Source organism: Nanorana parkeri, unplaced genomic scaffold, assembly GCF_000935625.1.
Source record: "Nanorana parkeri isolate BGI_ZX_2015 unplaced genomic scaffold, ASM93562v1 scaffold618, whole genome shotgun sequence".
Taxonomy (NCBI): domain Eukaryota; kingdom Metazoa; phylum Chordata; class Amphibia; order Anura; family Dicroglossidae; genus Nanorana; species Nanorana parkeri.
In genome coordinates this window covers 409,294-429,365 of record NW_017306886.1, presented here as the reverse complement: position 1 = coordinate 429,365, position 20,072 = coordinate 409,294, and the positions used below count along the sequence as shown (strand labels likewise).

The 20,072-nt window shown below is 39.0% G+C and overlaps 1 protein-coding gene across 1 annotated transcript in view; it reads right to left on the bottom strand.

The window, feature by feature from the left end:
• GADL1 (glutamate decarboxylase like 1) overlaps window positions 1–20,072 on the bottom strand; it is a 187,735-nt gene that overhangs the window by 108,431 nt on the left and 59,232 nt on the right. Inside the window, exons 4-6 of the mRNA XM_018562972.1 lie at window positions 14,232–14,322; window positions 12,601–12,707; window positions 7,729–7,844 (exon numbers count right to left, since the gene is read on the bottom strand). Of these exons, the coding sequence (XP_018418474.1) occupies window positions 7,729–7,844; window positions 12,601–12,707; window positions 14,232–14,322 (314 nt within the window). The remainder of the gene's footprint in view (window positions 1–7,728; window positions 7,845–12,600; window positions 12,708–14,231; window positions 14,323–20,072) is intronic.

Genomic DNA, 20,072 nt, shown 5'->3' with positions numbered 1-20,072 from the left:
AATTATGAATAACTTTTATTGGTCACTGGTTACATTTTTATTTGATAAACATATATTTTTAAAGCTGAACTCCAGGTGCATAAAAATAATTGAATTCAGTTATGGATGCATTAAAAAAATCATAAAATGTATTTTTAGACAGTGCTAATATAAGTACCTGAAATAGTCTTGATACCAGTCTTCTGTAATTCTGTAACAGTAGCATTAGGAGATGGAGGTGCAGCCCTTTAAGCCAACCAGTCTTTACTGCATCACACAGTAGTGTCCATCCAGCACTGATAGTAGAGCACAGGGATGACGTCATCAGTGTGCTACTGCTGATTCACTGTCTAATCACAGGCTGGGGTGGATATTAGACCAGGCTGTATAACCCAACTGCAGTACAGTCTGTAAGGATGTCACAGGAAGTGCAGGAAGAGGCCATACAGTTTAGCAGAGCTGCATTGATGCCAATATTGGCTGAACAAAATGGCAAATCTATTAGCAGGAAAATAGTTTCCATGTGTGAAATTCAATCTAAGTCAGTGTAGTTATTACTTGAAAACTACACTTGCAGTGCCCCCCCCCCTCACTGCAAGGGTTAAATGCTTGTTAACTCTAAGAGTACAGAATTAGAGTGTAATACCTACTGTATTCCTGACTCCATTAGGTTTCAGTTCTCACCTTTTTCCGCTGACACTCTGGATTCTGGGTGTTCCCGCACTGCCCTAATATTGCAATATTGGCCCTGCATTTTATGTGATAACAGCAGTGTCTGAGTGCCGGAGTAATGTGCTTTTACTCTACCTCTAGTGTCAACAAGCATTCAATCTTTGCAGTATGGGGGGTGCACTGCAAGGGTATTTTTTGTGTCTAATTCCTGGAATTCAGCTTTAAATGTTGTATAAGTAGAATAATACACAAGTTGACATTTATTAATGCACTGGAATGACAAGTAGAGTATATCCTTTAGATTTATACAGTAACAAATACAGTAATACCTTGGTTTACGAGCATAATTGGTTCCGGAAGCATGCTTGTAATCCAAAGCGCTTGTATAGCAAAGCGAATTTCCACATAGGAAATAATGGAAATTCAGATGATTCGTTCTACAACCCAAAAATATTCATATTCATATTCATATAAAAATTATTACAATACTGTACTGTAATATAATACAAAATATAAAGAAAAAATAAACCAATTACTGGTATCTTCGTGGCTGGTGTGAGGGGGACAAGAGAGGATGACTTTCACTATCACTAAAGGAATCACTGCTATCTCTTGGCTCAATGGAATCTTTTTCATTTCGTGAAACCTTAACAAGGAATCTATCCAATGACACTTGCTGTTGCCCCCTGTTGAGGATTTTGCGGCAATGTGACATTGCATTGTTTGTTAAACAGATTCATCGCTCGCACTGCTACAGCCTTATTTGGGTGGTGCTTTTCTACAAAATGTTGCTCTTATTGCATGACATCACTCGTATATCAAGGCAACATTTTTCAGAAATGTTTGCTTGTCTTGCAAAACACTCTCAAACCAAGTTACTTGTAAACCAAGGTATTACTGTATATCTAAGCATCATAAAGGGAAGTCAACTTTATTATTATCTATATTTTTATTTGATAATTAAATTATTTAAACAAATTAATCAATGTCACACACAAAATTCTAATATATTTTAACTACAGAAATTATGAAAAATATCCAAACATTAGAACTGTATTACAAAAAACTGTAAGAATAGTAGTTTAATTAGTTTGTGAAATCCTGCTCACCTGGTCCTTTGAGGTAAGGAGATGTATGCAAGGAAATAGATTGTTACCATGGGGATATGCTCCACTTCACTAAATTGGTGTTCAAAGTCCTAAGTCAATTATACTGGAATGTTTCATGTGCACGCATATGCACACCTCCTTCAGTTTGTAAGTCATTCCACTTGCATCAATAGAGATAGACCACCAAGTAAAACCCAGGTTATAAGATAAGCCCCAATATGTTTACATGTACAAAACCTGCACACCGTGTAATCATAAGTAGGCCACTGTGCCTGTTCTTTCATGCACCATATATGTGTACAAGTGATACTTGATATTGTTTCATGCTTCATGAATATTTATGGAAGGTGTATCAAGGCCATTGAGTGGAACCCTTGTTCCAGTTCTGGTTTTAATAAAAATTGCATAGACAGTTTACACACAGAGATGCAAAGAGCCAGAGTGTATAGTAAACCATGAAGTCATAACAACTAGACAATACATTTCCTCTTTGAAGCAGCCAGAACAATGAAAGACAATTCATGAGCTCTTGTTTAGGGTTATTACATTGACTATATACTATAACAACATATTGGCATTACACTTAAAACCTATGCGGGTGTGTATGTGTGTAAATGTACCTGTAACAAGCACTTATGTATTTGTTCAGAAACTTTATACTTTAAATGATACCTTTATTCATAAAGGTACATTCCTCTCTCAGTTAATAATAAAACCTTGAAATTAACCCTTTCGCTGCCAAGCCCTCCGGAACATTTTTCAAATCAGCTGGCCAAGCCATTTTTGATTTCTAGCCGACCTGTGACAATGAGACTGTAACAGGTCGGCTCAGTAGATCGGGAGGTGAGCGAACACATACCGGCATTCGCTCACATCTCGAACCTGCCACGACTCTCTGCCGTGACAGGGGAGGGGCTGGATTCCCCCCTCCCTGCTCCGATCCATCAGCGCTGACTAGAGGAACGGACGGGGGAGGGGGAGGGTACAGCTGTCAGTCACGCAGCTGGGTGGATCCCAGCACAATTGTCAGGATCCGCTTCAGCTGCGGAGTCTCAGTATACCGCGAGCAGCAGCTCACGGTATACTGCGGCGTCTCAGTATACCGCGAGCCTAAGCTTGCGGTATACTGAGCCTAGGGTGACGGGAGGATGCTAGTTTGTGTCCTCCAGGTACCCTAAGGAGAACTATGGGGAAAAGCCCTAACCCCATAGTTCTCCTTTAATGATGTTCAGATACCAGTGCTGATACTTGGCATTTTGACGAGAACTACCAGGGTTGCAGAGGTTGCAGCTGGGACCTGGCTCTGGCGCTCCACTACTGTCCTCAAATCATTAGTCTGTATTGTTTTAGAAAAACTGTCACATGACAATAAACAAAAATGTATCAGTACTTGTATCTGTGAGTACTTGGACAAGTATCAGTACTTGTACTTGAAAAAATGGTATTGAGCATCCCTAATATATATTTATTTTAAAAAATGATACATTAAAACAGATGCACAAATCCCAGGAGCTCCGTATGCTCCTTAAAAATGACAGCTGCCTCCTAACTTTTGAATTTTTCTCTAGTCTAGTCTTGGAGCTGGAAAAGTATCTGTACATGTACTTGTACTTGTGCCCAGTACGATACTTGGTATCTTAACATCCCTACTTGAAATGCATACAGAGCACTTATTTTACCTGCTCAGGGTTCAAATTTTTCATCCAGCTATTGCACCCACCACACTCTCTCTTTTCAAAAATCTGCTGACCTAAGGAAACCTTTGCATGCCTGATTGAAATACACCACGTGCAGGTTGTTTCTCAAATACAAAAAGCCTGATATGTCAGAACTAAGATGGTAATTACAAAGATAAAGCAGATTCAAACCAGCATTGGAAGTTTAAATCTGAAAGGTGATACATCAGGGAAGAATTTATACAGCACAGTCTTGAAGCAGACCCTTATGAGCAGCTGTATGATATAGCAGTGGATCTGGATGCAGATGAAGATAAAATTAGAGAATGTTCTGACTTTAGAACAATAACAGTTTTTCCTGGATAGCATTGGTAGTTTATTAATTGGTTTCACTTGTCGCCTGGAAGTCCTCTTTAACATTTCATTATGGGTAAAGTGTAAGTGGACCTGGACTCACAAATTAAAGATTTGCTATATTACCCTGCTCAGTAGTACCCTGAAAGAAATATACTTTTTGCCTTCTGAAAAATGGTATGTGAGGGTGCCCAGGCACTCCTGTGCCTACAGTCCTATAGCTCAATATCTACTGCGTAAGAGGCACTGCTGTCTGTGACTACTAGTCTCATGGAATTATGAATGAGAATTGTCTGTGTCACTACTGTTCTGCTCACTGTCCTTATTGCTGGAGAGAAATATGTACTGCATGCATCTCCCTGCTTCTGCTTCATTCATTCTGTGGGTCTGTGCCTTGTGAGCCTCTACTGCTGCTTCCTGAAGGCCCCCCCCCTCCCCAGTTATCAGATCACAGTTATCAGATTAGCAGTCATCATGGGGGCAGCCCTTATGTCACTCACATTGCAGGTGCATCAAAAGAAATGTTATGCAAAGGCTTTCAGTTTTTTTTCTTTACAAATTAGCCACAGTAAAAACAAAAGCCTTTTCTTTGCCAGAAGCTGCAGAGCAATCCAACAGGCCCCCTACCGAGTGCGAGCCATAACTCTCCAATGAGCAGGGAGCTTTAGGTCTGACTCAGCAGGGTTTTGTGATGGACTTCTGCAAAGAGATCACTGCTTCCACAGCTAGACCAAGGGTCTCACTCTGGTATGGAACAGACTTTTCTACTCAGGCTGTAGAAGTGTTAGAAAGATTATACACTGTAAGCAGTTAAACATCAATTGATGTGAGACACCTGCAATGTATTTAGCTGATTTAAGTTGAAGGTTCAGTTGGGCTTCCAAAACAAGGCATGGTAAGTCAGTGATGGGTAAAATATAAGCTGAAGGGGAGCCTCCAGGCAGAACTGATTACTAGTCCTTTGCTCTCTGCTTGCCTTTTTTTGGCACAACCTTAAAAGTTTATGTCCTTGTAAAATAATCAGTTTTTTACTGTATCTAGTTTTTATTTTTAAGTTACAAAAATTGTCTTGTTAATCTAACAGGTAACCTCTGATCTGACTCAGCTCTACTTCTTCTCAGGGGTATAAGCATTAACTATTTCCTTTTTTTGTAGCAAATCCCCTTATAACTTATTAAATGAAGAGTACATTTTCCTGTTTCATATTTTTCTTAAACTGTCGTATATCAAATTATATTTTTATATAAACATGCAATCTTCAAAATGCTATAAACTGACTACTGAGATTCTCATTCAGGAATTCCACTGACATTGCGTATTGAATACTGAATACATTTATTTTATCATAAAAGCGAGAACGTAAAAAGGAGGTATAATGATAGCTTTTAATATTTATAATCTTTCATAGGCAGCCTCTCAATTACATACACTTAAATGAGACTAATTCCCAATGATCTCTGAATTGTGTTTCCCAAAAGTGCATAGATCCTTGTGTTTATAAGATAAACCAATATGGTTTTTATTAAACTGGTCTCTTCAGATTTATCAAACAGAAAAAAATATGTTAATTACAATGGGATTGTTTGCCAATGTTTTTCTTTGTTAATTTTCTCCCAAATGATTTTACAAACCATTTTGAGGACTTGGAAAGTCAGTGTCTTTGAATTCCACAGCTCAGGCTGTTAACTGCATGAAATATTTAATGCATCTGTGGTGCATTTGCTGGCAATTTTAGGATTATCACTTAAATAATAAATCTCTTTCTTCCATTGCCTGTTGTTTGTCTCCTTCTCTTTGAGGTTTAATTTTGTTCTCATCTTATGTTTGTTCAAGAGTCCTTACACTGAATACTTTAAAACCTACAATAATACTACATACTACAGCATGTATAAAAACTTAACTGACATAAACAATTATTGTTTCACATATATTTTAAATATTTCTTAAAAAGGTCTCTCCTCTTCTGTGTATAGAATGCCATGGTAAGTTCCTGTGCACCAACTTATTTAAAGAGACTCTGTCACTGGGGACTGAGGAGCAAACTACTGCAGGCATGAAGTGCAGGCACCTAAATATGCCCCCACAAGCCTGCAACAAACCTCCCAAACCTTCCAATGACAGCCAAATATCAAGCTGTTCAGCACTTTATGTACCAAAGCTTGCGCACCCTTTCCTGCTTTCTGCCCATTCCTATTGGCCAGTGTGGCTGCCAGCCATAGTGAAAGGTCATTAGTAGGAAGGCGGGACATAGTGCCAAAGTTTCTAAAAAGTCTGCTCTTTCATTCTTGGGTTCTGATTGTTACAAATTGTACAAATAAAGCAAAACTCACTATATATTCAATATTCCTATATAACTATTGCTTTGCATATTTAAATTGCAACATGTCAAGGCAAATAAGATATGTGGCTCTCATCCAGCTAAACCTGAATCGTTAAATATATTTGTGACTATATTTTCATGATAAAAATACAGCAAAAATAGCAAATATCATTTTTCAAATACATTTTGGGCCAAAATTATAGTAACTTTATTCTCATGTGCATTCGGTTCAAGTATCACAATGTTTTAGCTCATCAGTATTCATTTAGCATTATATTCTTAGATGTTAATTTCATTCTTTTGCAGTAACTAAGCACATCAAGCATACAGAAAAGGATCAGCAGTTATATTTTAAGGCTAAGGGGAACTGAAAAAAGACTTAGAGGTAAACTTGTTTAAGAGCTAACAATATCAGACTTTGTTTAGAGAATAACCTTTTTTTTGGAGGGTAAGAAAATATCAGAGCATAATTGATTTTAGTGTGCAGTTCAATACACATGAGGGGTAGGTTTAATGAAAACTTTAATTCTTTAGGAAATGCATTGGCCTCATTGCTCAGTTTCATGTGGCCATGGATAGGGATAAGCAAACTTTTGAAAATTCACTCTAGTATGATTTGTTTGTTCAAGGAGATCCAAGCTGAGTCTGTATCTTCTGATCCACTATGGTTTATTTGCCATCTTCCCCTTATTGTCATCAATTAGGCTCAAATGATCAAACTTTAAAAATTTACCCCCAACCCCAAACTCACAAGAATGTGAATTTTGTACTTCCAGGTCAGTTTAATGTATTTTATCATTTCTCATTATAGATGATGATAGTCAATATTAAGCTGATCACAGGTTAAAAACAATCCTCACTGTTACTGTGCATTATGGAAAATGCTAAAAAAATCTATGGCAGTAAATCTTGGAGCATATGGTCCCCAGAGAGGGTGAATTTATTCACAAGGTATCCCTATAGCTGTAGGTACCATTGATGTCTTCTGTAAACAGTGCCATAAACTCAAATGGGCAGCATTACAACAGAGTGAATGTGTCAGCCATTTTAATGTGACTCTGGCACTTTGCCCTGAACTGGAAAAGTGATGGAAACTCTCTAAAGGGAGCTATTAGTTTGAGTAACCAAGGGCTCAACTTCCATGGTATCTTGGCTTAGCCCAGCCCCCATTACCAAGTTTTATGCACACATACCATCTACCTGTCTACCTGTAAGAGGTCTCAGTGCACAACAGGATTACCAGTGAAAACCATTGGCTTCAAGCATGGGACTTAGCCCAGAAGTTTAGGAATGCAAGAACTTGCAAGTGATAACAGTATTAGAGGGAAGCAGAACAGATGATTTTCTGGCTAAAGATTAGCTTTGAAATTGCAGCGGCTAGCAGGTTTAGATAAACTTAAAAGGCTATTTTGTAATTAAAACAATGTTAGTTCAGACTGAGAATGACAGTCATTGATGTTTACCATGCATTTAGTGCACATTTAGGCTAGGTTTCAGGGAGTACACTTAATTACTGAGAAAGTGTCCACATGAGGGGCTTTCATAATTTGTTTTAAGTTAGTACACAGCACAAAAGTCAAGGTAGTCACAGTCTGATTAAAATGCATGAGTACTGTACCTCTTCTGATGTAAGCATTACAAGTCGTGGAGTATTTGAAAGTCCATGCTCCTTTATGTCAGGACAGCATTTGTATCTTGCCATATTTACAGCATACATATTGGAGACTGATCCGCCTATAGGAAAAAAGCATTTTAATGCCTATACAAAGCATGCACATTAGGAACAAACTCTGAGCTGGAGGAAAACATTGGACCAACAATTTTTTATGGTTTCTTAGGTAAAGAAAACAGTTCCAACATATATCTCAACTATGTGTTTTGATAAATTATATATGTAAAAATTATATATAGAAATATATACCCTGTTTCCCCGAAAATAAGACCTACCCTGAAAATAAGACCTAGTACTATTTTTGGGAATTGCTAAAATATATGACCTACCCCGAAAATAAGACCTAGTTGGGACTTGCGGTCTCTTAATAATAATGTCTGTAGGTTTATACTGTGTATATATTGGAAAATAATAAAGAAATATTCTACAAAAAATATTCGTGGTGCCCCTTATTGTTTATATATATATATATATATATAACCAGGAAGCACATATATGAAAGAATCATAACCTAATACTTACTCCCCAGCATATAAACATGTATAGAGTTGTATATGACACTTTATACGTCAACTACAGAGTGACATCATGCCTTATGGTGTCTATATAATCCTGACAATGATCTCTCCACAAAGATCACTACAGAGCCATTGAGCATGCAAGCTAAATGCTACTGAACACCAATAATAGAGCTTCCTTTCTCCCACTGACCACCAATAATAAGGCTACATTCTCTAGCTGGCCACTAATGATTTGGCTACAGTCCCCCTGCTTATCACCAGTGATAAGTCTCCATTCCTCCCACTGACCATCAGTGACATGGGTACACCCCTCCCACTGACCACAAATGATGGGGCTGCATTTTCTCCCTGACCACCAGTAATGTAATATTCTATTTCAATTATGTTTATTGGGTTTGAAAGTTATAACATAACATCTGTATTACCCAATGTGCGCTTATGCGCAGTTTATCCTTCAAAAGTGAAAACAACCCCCCCCCCCAAAGAAACAACATAGGAGGGGGGAATGGGGAATTCCAGGGAAAATAGGGGACAGGAAGGAGGGAAGAGGATAATAAAGTAGAATGGAGTGGGCCTTCATGAGTCCTGGGCCTAAGGGTCGAGGTGAAATTACAAATAGCTAAAACTAGTAGGACTCTGAGAGGGAACGGCATAGGTAAGCAATGGTTTCTGGGTTTTGAGGAATTTAACCTATAAGTCTTGGAGGATGCTGATCAATTTCTCTTTTTCTAATAGCAAATTAATGTAGTCCTTAACCCCTTGTATTATGACTCTGGGCTGCTTCCAAATTCTGCTTGGCAGATATGAATAGTGAGATTGCCAGTTTTTGTCAGGAAGAGGTAAGGCCTGGAAATGGGTGGTACAAAAGCTCTGTCCAGGGATTACATGGTAATGTAACATGAAATAAGGCATCAATCAGGCCACAAATCCACGACCAAAAGGAAATGAATCTCAGACATGACTACCATGTATGTATGACATCAGGACAGTGACCACAACCTGAAAAGACATCTATCACTATAAGACAGGATGGCCTTTGCCATCCTAGCAGGTACCCAGAACCACCTCAAGAGAACCTTGTATGCTGAGACTTTATACATGAGCATTTAGCTATATAAGTGTAGGAGATCCTGGGGACAAAAATGTTTGAAAACTGATTTCATATAAAGGAATCCAAGTTCTTGGTAAGAGTTTGTCACGGGGCCAGGAAACCAGACCACACGGAAACGCAGGTAAAATAAAGTTGCTTATTTAAAGGAACATAAATAAACATTCATCAGGGAGCAGTGAGGTCAGGAACAAGCCGGTCAAGTCCAATGCGGGTACATCTGCTGAGCCGGGATCACGTCCAAAGTAGGTAGTCGTCCAAGCCAGGGTCAAGTCCAAAGCGGGTAGTCGTCCAAGCCGGAATCAAGTCCACTGCGGGTACGTCTGCCAATGCGGGGTCGAGAGCCAGAGGAACCGTCAGCCGGACCGGATCATACACAAAAACACACAAAGGAACTCAGATCGCCAGAGATGCACCTTGGAGCACAAACGCAAGGGCAATGAACCTGAATCCTGAGCAGACTGATATAGTCAGGTGTTGCCACATCATCACTGTGCGATGCCCAGGCAGCAGGCAAGCGATGATGCAATCAGAGGATATAAAAGAGACTGCAGTCTGCACATGTCCAAAAATGGCTGCAACCATGAGGACAAGGTAAGACCTTGACAGGGTTGAACTCCAAAATCTGTGTTTGAGATATCAGTGAAATTCTGGTTGAGGAGCCTTATGATGTTCCTGAAATGTCAACCAGTCTGGAAAAAATGAGAAAGCAATTGAGATGTGTAAAACCCTGCTAGATCCACCAGGAATCTAGTGGATTGTAAGTGATCAGCAGAAGGGGTAAAAATGGTGACGCCAATTTACCAGAATATCTAATCGAGTCAAATAGCTTTGGGCTATGTAGCATCAAAGTCCTTAGTGTGGTTGGACGTACAGAAGATGATCGGGATCCTGTTGAAGTTTGGGAGTTCCAAGAAGACCCATAGGGGAACTTCTTGCAAAGAGAGTTGGGAAATTTGGTGCCACTATATTCTGACTACCAGCGATGTGGCATCTTTCTTTTCACTGATCAGTGATGCTGTGGCATTTATTAATCCTTCTGATGCTAAGGAATTTATAGCTCCCACTGACCACTGATGATGCAGCATTTATAACTCTTACTGTCATCCAATGCCAGGTTATTTATTTTTTCCACTGACCACTGATAGTGGGGCATTTTTTACTCCGACTGGCCTCCAACTCCAGGGAATTTATGCTTCCTACTGGCCTCATTCCAACCCCCTAACAGTCTGACAGACAGTGAACTGACCCTTTAAAAAAAAAAAAAAAAAGTAAAATGTTTTGGAACCTCTGTTGTAGGTTATGCCACAATTCTGAATAACCAGAAGTTGAACCTACCAGATACCTTTGTGTATATACTATATATTGCCTACACACAGGTGGTCTTCTTTTAACTAATAACGTGACTTTAGAAAATTAAGAAAATCCTAATGCAGCCAGATAGTTGTACTTTTGAATTGTCATTTATTTAAAGTATTTGCAATTCAAAGTAGGCATCGCTTAGCATATAGGAGATCAAATACTGGTGGCCCGCAGAGTCTCTAAGTAACACAATGAGAGTTGTATTCCCCCAACCTTAATGATTTAATTTTTTTTTTTTAAAAGCACATAGGTTTTTTGTTAGGAATAAAACAAAATTACAAACATATGGACATGTAAGATAGTGTAATATATTTTATGTTTTGATTTTTTATTGACAGATCTTTCAGCTAACACTACAGGAGACTTACACAAGATTTAACTACTTCAGTAGAGGCATTTCATTAAACAGGAACATTTGTGAAACTGTGTAACAATTAAATAATTTAAAAATTGATTTTTGGGAAAACAATAAATAACATCAAAAAGTAATCTAACTGAGCAGAATGTCAATCTTGTTAGTACAAAATCAATTGTTCAAGCTCTAGAAAAATATAAGCCTACATATACATAATATAAAAAGTGGTCTATTTATAGATGTTTTCACCCAGGATTCACACAACTTTCACCCACGAATAACACATTTTTTCAAATTGGATTCAACTGGAAAAATGAGTAAATCATGTTTGAAAGTTTTGTGACTTCTGGATGAAAAAATTTATACATATGCTCCAAAGTGTTTTATTTTTGTGTGGCTACAAGCTTACATATATAGAATGTGTTGTCTGCCATGGATATTGTAACAGAAACACTGTACACTGTGCAGGTCTCAATTTTTAGTGGCAGGTAGCACCAACAGTACCCACATATAATTACCACTGTCCTAGACTGCAGAGAGGCTTCTGGGAAAAGAGAATCCCACAGTTGAATCCCTAAAAAAATACCTTTATACAGTGGATGTATGTATTTCTGCCACTTAGCATGGTTTACAGAACGAAGTGTGATTCTCAGAATTATTGGGATTGATTGGACAGCAAGTCTACAGACATATGCCTGTGAAGGATATCATTTTTCCAGCTTATGGTATAGCTAGTATTAGCTAATCACTTTCAATTAAACTTGTTTAGTAATTTTTAAATGTGGCTAACTACCAGGGATGAGCTCAGGTTCCGTCCAAACTCAGAAGGAAGGTGTCAGTGCTGACCCAATCAGCTGCAGCCAGGGCACTCCCCACCCTGCATTTGCATATAAACAAAGAGGCAGGATGCTGGTGACAATATTGACCTTATATGGCCACATGGCCATATTAGGTCAATTTCATTGGTTGACACGGCACTCTTCCTCACGGGTTTGGGCTAATTCAAGTTTGGACCAAACTCAAGTTTATCCCTACTAACTACTTCTAGGTATAATCGATTCATTTGACAAATTTTTTACAGGATTTGGTTCTTCATTTTTTTTAACGTTTTGGATAAAATAAGAAGGAAGAAGAGTTAAAATTTCAGTCAGGTCTTTATTTCTGTCAGTGGCCCCATTATAGAGACTTCTACTTCCTCCTTATCCCTGTAATTCCTGTACAAGAGTAAAAATACACAGACAAAAATCTTGAAAGTTATAACCCCTCTTAAACTAAAAGTGGGCCCCCATTGGAAAGATTTCAGTCAGTATCTGTACTGTTTGGAAGTAAGGAAATAACTTAACAGAGACACATATGGCTATAAAAACCTGACATAGACTCTAACCCTTTTTCTTCTCTAACAAAAGTGAATAATACCATTTTCATCAGAGTTGGACTTTAAATAAAACTAAAACGAAGCAAAGCAAACTTACCCGGACTAAATATTCCATCAGCAGTCTTCCAGCCTAGAAATTCTGACATTTTTCGCAAAACAGCCTCCTCAATTAGAATAAATACAGGGGATACTTCATAAGTGTATCTAGGAAAAAACCCACAAAATAAATTGATGATATCTAATAAAAACATAAAAATAATATAAAAACATTTAATATAAATGTTCACTGAGAAAATTACAATATGTTGCTTTTTTTCGAACTCTGTTATATATCTTTTGTTTATATTACATTTATATAACCCCCTACATGTTGACCGAATCTTTGAAAGCTAAATAGAAAGAAAGAATGCAGAAATTAGAAGTGATGTCTTTAATCAATGCCAAAGTCCCTCGTGGGTTTGGCAAAGGCTTTAGGAATAAAGCTTTGGCAGTTAAATAAAACCTTTCTTCATCAGGGTTCAGGGTTCCTCCAAAGGTTGCAATGGTTTCTTGAGCAGTAGTAGATTGACCTCCTTCATTCACTTGACAGAACCAGTGGCATTGAACCAGTAGAACATCTTCTCTTGTAATCACCAGTAATCACTGGTGCCAATGAGTGGCATTCTTCCCAGTGGCCACCAATGGCAATACATCCTCCCACTGACCACCAGTGAAGAAACCTTTTCCAGTGACTACCACTGAATACTACATATACTGACCACCAATGTAAGGGGGTCCTTCTCCACTAAGCACCAATGCAAAAGGGTCTTCTCTATTGACCTCTAATGTAAGGAACATGCTTCCTCCCACTGAGCATTGTAGTAAGGCTGCCCTTCTGCTACTGACCTTAAATGTAAGGGGCAACTTTTCAAATGAAATACCAATGTAAGGGGGTCCTTTTTTATTGACCATCAATGTGAGAGGATTCTACATTTTTCACTGACTGTGTTTCTGAACATTATTTTACATTATAGAGCAGGGAAAAAATATTAAAAAGTGTTAAAAATATCTGTCTGTCTTGGGTGCTAAATATACTGCCACCACATTCTTTATTCTTTTATGATTATATCTACAAATTACTTTTCAAGAAGTTTGTGTCTGTTTGGATTGAAAGTATAAACTGTGAACATACATTCTTGGAGGATGATTTACCAAATGACCAGCAAATAGAGGGCCTGTTCACACATACTGCAGTGACCTGCGTTGTACCACACCGAATCCACGCAGGTCACTGCAAGGACACATAGAAAACAATTGTTTCTATGTGTCCCATTCACACCACAATGCATGTGTGATTGGCGGTGCACTGCACTAAAATGCAAACATGCTGCATTTTATTGCAGCACGCTGCATGCCATGGCGAATTGGACCTAAATGGAGTGTACACATTGCACACTCCACATATGGCTCAAAGAAAGGAATAACAATGTAAACAGTGACAGCTCTGGCAGTGAATGTCCACGGATCTTAACAATTTAGGTAAAGATATAATTACTTCGATCATATGCTAGCAAAAAAATCATGTTTTCAGTTTGCTATACAGCACATATGATTGGATTGGATAATTGAAGGGAACGTAGCTTTACTTTATTTGAAAAACAAAGTGAAAATTCACTTTGCTAAGTGAACAGATTCTACTCCTTTAGTGAATCAACCTCAATGTGCTTGTTAACATAAAATACAACTTACACACTTGGGTTCAAAGCTTCTGTAATAAACCGTGCTGCCAAGGCATAATGATCCATTCCAGCGTACAACTGATTGAAAAATCTTGGATGACCTAGGAAAGAAGACACATGTTTGAGTAAATAATACTATCAGGACTGACCATTCTGATTAACAAAACCCAAGCATTTGTGAATTTGAAGACAACTGGGGATAAATTACTGAAGGAGTAAAGAATGTTCACTTAGCGTATTGATTGAAGGAAAATGATGTGACTTGAAATATCCAGTCATGTGCACAAATCTTTATGTTTCTTTAGTTTTTTTATTTCCCTTGCACATGATTTTTTTCCCACAGTGAGCACAGCTTCACTTAACTTATTAAACAAAGTAAACATTCACTTTACTAAGTTAACATTCTCTACTCCTTTAGTAAATTAACTCCATTGCTTACTGAAGCAAGGATCAGGGTGACAGCTCCAGGCCTGACACCTAAAAAAACAATCCCATATTTCTATCCTCCCAGTTTCCTTTGAAAGTAGTATTACACTCTCAAACAGTTTTTCTGTAATGAATCCAGATCCGACAAATATACATTTATAAATAGTGGACTCCCACTCTCTTAGCTCCACTTCCCTGAACTTCCGTTTAAGTACAAGATCACAAGGGACAATACAGTTTGCCGCAGCTCTCCAACTACTAGCTTTGAAAAGGGAGTAGGAAGGAGGAAGTAAGAGCAGGGAGTAGGAGGGGGAGTGGCTTATCTTACTGTGTCTGTGTGTTTGTGGAACTGAAACAAATGGCAAAAGCACTCATCAATTCATAACTAGTTTTAAAGCAAGGTGCACATTGAAGGCTTTACACAGTACAAAAACAAAAAGTTCCCAGCACACTCATCAGCCAGCCCACAAAAAACATACACAGCTTACTAGAACACACAAGAGTGGCTCCATAGGACCCTGCAAAGCAAAAGGAGCTGCCCTAAAACAGGAAATCAGGGGTGCAGGAAACTATAACTTTTAAACTACACAGAGCAGAATCCATTGTAAGTGATTTAATCAGCATTTGAAATACAAGACAAGACACAGAGAGCGCCTCCATCGCATAAAAACGTTTTAATAAGCGGATTAAAAGATGGTATAAAGGTACTCACAAAAGTCGAATAAAAACAGGCATATAAGGGTCAGAACGAAATGTGCATGTCCACCGGCTGTTTGCCTTCCCTGATAGTGGAGTGGTTTACGCGTTTCAGAGGTCACGCCAAAGGTTCTGAGGAAGGAGGCATGACCGTTGAAACGCAGTGCTGAGGTTGTTCTGAACCTAGTGAGAGCTGCCCCGTCATCACCCTGCATTCCGAACATCACTGATTATCACTTTTGAACCAAAATTTGCTGGCGCTGTGTTTGAGTTTGTCAGCATTTGAAATAGCTTAAACACATTTTGACTTTAATATCATTTCAAATCTGACCACACATGTCATCAGACCTGCATAGACATAGATTGAATGGATTGTTTAGTTAAAGTGGCACTGACCTTTCACAAGAGAATGCTTAGTAGAGCACCATAAGTGAAACAGGATTTTTTTTATTTATTACAATGTTTGTACATGATTATCTCCCTGTAAGGTGTACATCCTGTATACATTTTGTGTGCACTACAGCAGTGGCGCAACATCACCTCTTACTAGAGCGACAACAGCGTAACATTCCAACATATTGTGTGTTGACATGACTGTATGTAGTCCAACTAAGGGTTCTATTCCCTAAGCTGCCGTAGGCAGCTGAGTGAAAGACAGACCTGAAGTGAAGTGAGCTGAACGCTGTTTGGCTATTCACTTCAGGCTGGTACAGCTGATTTCAGCTGTATATCGGCTGAAATCAGCTGTACATTGGGTGGCTTCACGTGGCTTCGGGTCGGCCGAACATGCTCTGCTTTCAGCTCGACTGAGAGGCTCGGCTAAGTTCGGGTGCTGTACGGGCTATTGTGAATAGCCCGTACAGCAGCCCTTCGGTTCTACTGAACCGAAGGGGTCCTGGGGCCGAAGCTAGCCGAAGGATCGGCCGAAGCAACAGCTAGATCCTTCGGCTGCTTCGTGAATAGACCCCTAAGAGTGCACAGGAAAAGGTGACATTGCTGTAGCTGAACTAAGATAGTGTCCATTGAGAACAAAAGTGTTTGCGTGTAAACATTACCTTATATAAAAAAGAAAGGTATAAACCTTTTTACATTTTGGGAACACATGAAGCAATGTATTTGGTTTCTATTTATTTTTTTGGACTTTTTTTGTCAAAATAAATAAGAAAAAAGAAAAAGCAGTGTTTCTCTCCTGGGCGGCCGGGAGGAGGAGACTCCCGGAGCGCCCGGGAGAGTTTGCTGTCTGGAGATCAGTGTCCCCGGTTAGCTGATTAGGTAAATCAGCCAACCGGGGTGTCCCCGGTTAGGTTTAGATAAAATTGCAGCCATCAGATTACATAGTTGTTAGTGATTCACATGCAGAAATAGCTCAATCGGATTGTAACATGAGTGGCCAGATTAAATTGACACTAAACTCAGGAGTTAAATCTTAAAAATGCATTCAAGTAGCTTAACTATCAACAAAAATGTATCTTATTTGTGTGTTACTTGGCTGTACATCCTCAAATCATCTCTGAATTCATGCTGACACTGTTGTTCCTTCTGGTGGGTGGCTACTTTTGTTCCTCTCGGTCCTTGTGTGTGTTGAAAAGTAGCCAACACTCCAAGCTCGCTCCCGTGATAGACTACAATCTCAATACAAATTAGTATGAGATTGCAGTCCATCACAGGAGTGAGCTTGTGGTAGTGGCAACTTTACAACACACACAGGGTCCATGGGGAACAAAAGTAGCCACCCTCCAGAAGTAAGGACAGTCTCAGCATGAATTCACAGATGATTTGAGGATCTACAGCTCAGTAATACACAAATAAGATACATGTTTGTTAATAGTTAGGGTACTTGAATGCATTTTCAAGATTTAACTCCGGAGTTTAGTGTCACTTTGGGGTTGATTTACTAACCTTATAAATACACCACGAATATGTATACACCTCTGTAGTGTGTTCCCTCCCAGCATGATCTATGGGTGGAATCTAAACAACTTTGTAGTGTGTACACACCCAGCAGGTGTGTTGTGCAAAGCCAAGAATGAATTGCAAGGTGATGTTGTGTAAATTAGCTCTATGTTGTGTTGCTTGCGTTGATGAATGCAGGAATGTAAATGCATGAGCTTACCATTTTTGTCTAAACTGTGAAGCAGCATTATATATGCATCATGTGCATGATTTTTCCATATATGGCATTAGTGGAAATATGCTTTCAGAGACTTTTTGGTTGATAAATACGTTTTGCTGTGTGAAAATCACACGCACCTGGTGCGTGCGTGTGTTTAGGTTAGTAAATCACCCCCTTTAAGTCATTAGAGAAATAGGAAAACATGAATGCATTTACGTACACTGCAGATATGCCATACCCAAACAGATATATCTAGTATAAGTTAACAGAGTCCTATCAATCATGTTTTTTATGATTAACATTATGATTTACACAATAGCTATTTCATGTTTTCTGATGAAATTGTATATACAGATTTGCATGTACATTATTCTAGTAGGTATCCACATCATACAGTGATCATTATCCCTGCTGAACTGTTTCTACAAGAAAAATTATTACAGGATAAGCTACTGAGAAGTGCGCTAATTTCCAGAATGAATATAACCAATCTTGCTGAGTACTGCTTCCACTAATGTGTGCTGTCAGAGCTAGCCATAGGCTTTTTGTTAATATAATAGAAGGGATCCTATAAATGATTTCCAATAAGTACACATTATTCTGCTTTTTTCATACATATTGAGAAGCATTATTGTACCAGTTACCTATAAAAAAAATGATAAAACTTCTACATTGCGTATGCTTCCCATAGCACATCTGGTAATTATTTTTCAATTAAAGAAAATGTTCCATGTAGTGAAAATCTATATATCCTGTTATATGATTAAATACTGTATATCTAAACCCCAAAACAAAAAAATATATACATTGCTGTTTACTAGTCCTTAGATATGGCGGTTGCATTTTTCATCTGGCAATTCTGGCAGTAACACACTTCCTGACCTAGGATGACAATACCGACTTCTGTACCAGGACAAGAGAAACAAGACAGACCCATGGAACCACATCTCTCTCCTATTGTTCCTAACATAAATGAATGGAGTTTTGTAGTCCTCAGAGAATAATGTATCTGATAACAATCAGCACAGGCAAAGAGCACATGACGTTACTATCTCACAAGATTTCTGGCAAAATGAACATATTTTCTTTTAACATATCAAACAAAAATAATATACTTTTTCATTTGTATATTTAACAGAACAAAAGGGACCAAATAAGAGAAGTTAAATGTTAGAGTGTACGTACACGTTAACAACCCTGGTTAATCTGTAAAAAATAAGTAAAGGCAACTGGACTTGCTGTATTTTTCTTCAATACATTTCACCGGTCATCCAACCAGCTTTCTCAATTCATAATGACTTGTATAAAAAATTATCTGGGAATAAATATGGTGAAAGTAGCTCTAATCCACACAATCTGTTAGTCACAACCAGGTGTTGATTGCATTTGCATGATTGGAGTCTAGAAGCTGTTCACTGGCGCTGAATGACCAGTGAAACGCCTTCAAGAAAAATACATCAAGTCCAGCTCCCTTGACTTATTTTTTACAGATATACCATGACCTGGATGAATGAGAGCCTTCACAGACAATCCTGGGTAACTCAATATCATTGGCTTGTTTTTAAAGGTGCAAGCTCCAAGTTATTCTAATTAATGGTTACATAGTTACATAGTTACATAGTATTTGAGGTTGAATAAAGACACATGTCCATCAAGTCCAACCTATTAATCTATTATTGAGTTTATGGTCTACAATGACCCCCAAATCCTTCTCCGATTCAGACTTCCCTAGCGGCATACCAATTATTGTATAACCCATTTGCTTGTTTTTTATCCCAAAGTGCATAACTTTGTATTTATCAACAATAAACCTCATCTGCCATAAAGTTGCCCACTCCCCTAGTCTATCTTTATTTATTGCTATCGGATTTACTATATTCACTGCTTTTGCACTAATGACTGGAGTGAGCCCACTAATTACTCCTTACTAATACTAATTATCCCCCATTAAGATGCAGCCCGTCTCGGCTGAAGAGCCGGTAGCCGACTGCGAAGTCAGCCCTGTTCTCCAGGAAACCAAATCCTTCCTTCTGACACCAGCTCCGGAGCCACTTGTTAAGCTCCCTCAACTCGCGCTGTCTGTCGGGAGTGGCTCTTGGCACCGGTAGTATCTCTGAGAAAACTACCGTGGAGGTCCTTTCCTTCAGCCTAGCACCTAGGTCTCTGAACTCCCTTTTTAGGACACTCCAGTTTCCTCCTATTTTGTCATTGGTGCCGATGTGCACCATGACAACGGGGTCGTGCCCAACCCCATCTAGTAATCTGTCAATTCGTTCCGCAATGTGTCGAACACGAGCCCCCGGCAGGCAGCACACTGTTCGACGCTCACGGTTCCGATGACAGATTACCCTGTCAGTCCGCCTGATGATGGAGTCTCCCACCACCAGGATCTGCCTCTCCTGACCCTCCATCCTGCTCCCGTCCTCGCCGGAGCACTCACTCCCCCTGCGGATATAGGATGAGTCGTGCTCCAGCAGTGTCCCCCCTGAACTGATGTCCCCAACATCCTGCAACTTGGCAAATTTATTGGGGGTAATCAGATCAGGGCTGACCTCTCTAGCACTCTTCCCCCTCCCCCGCCTTCTAACAGTAACCCAGCTACCCACCTCTGGATCC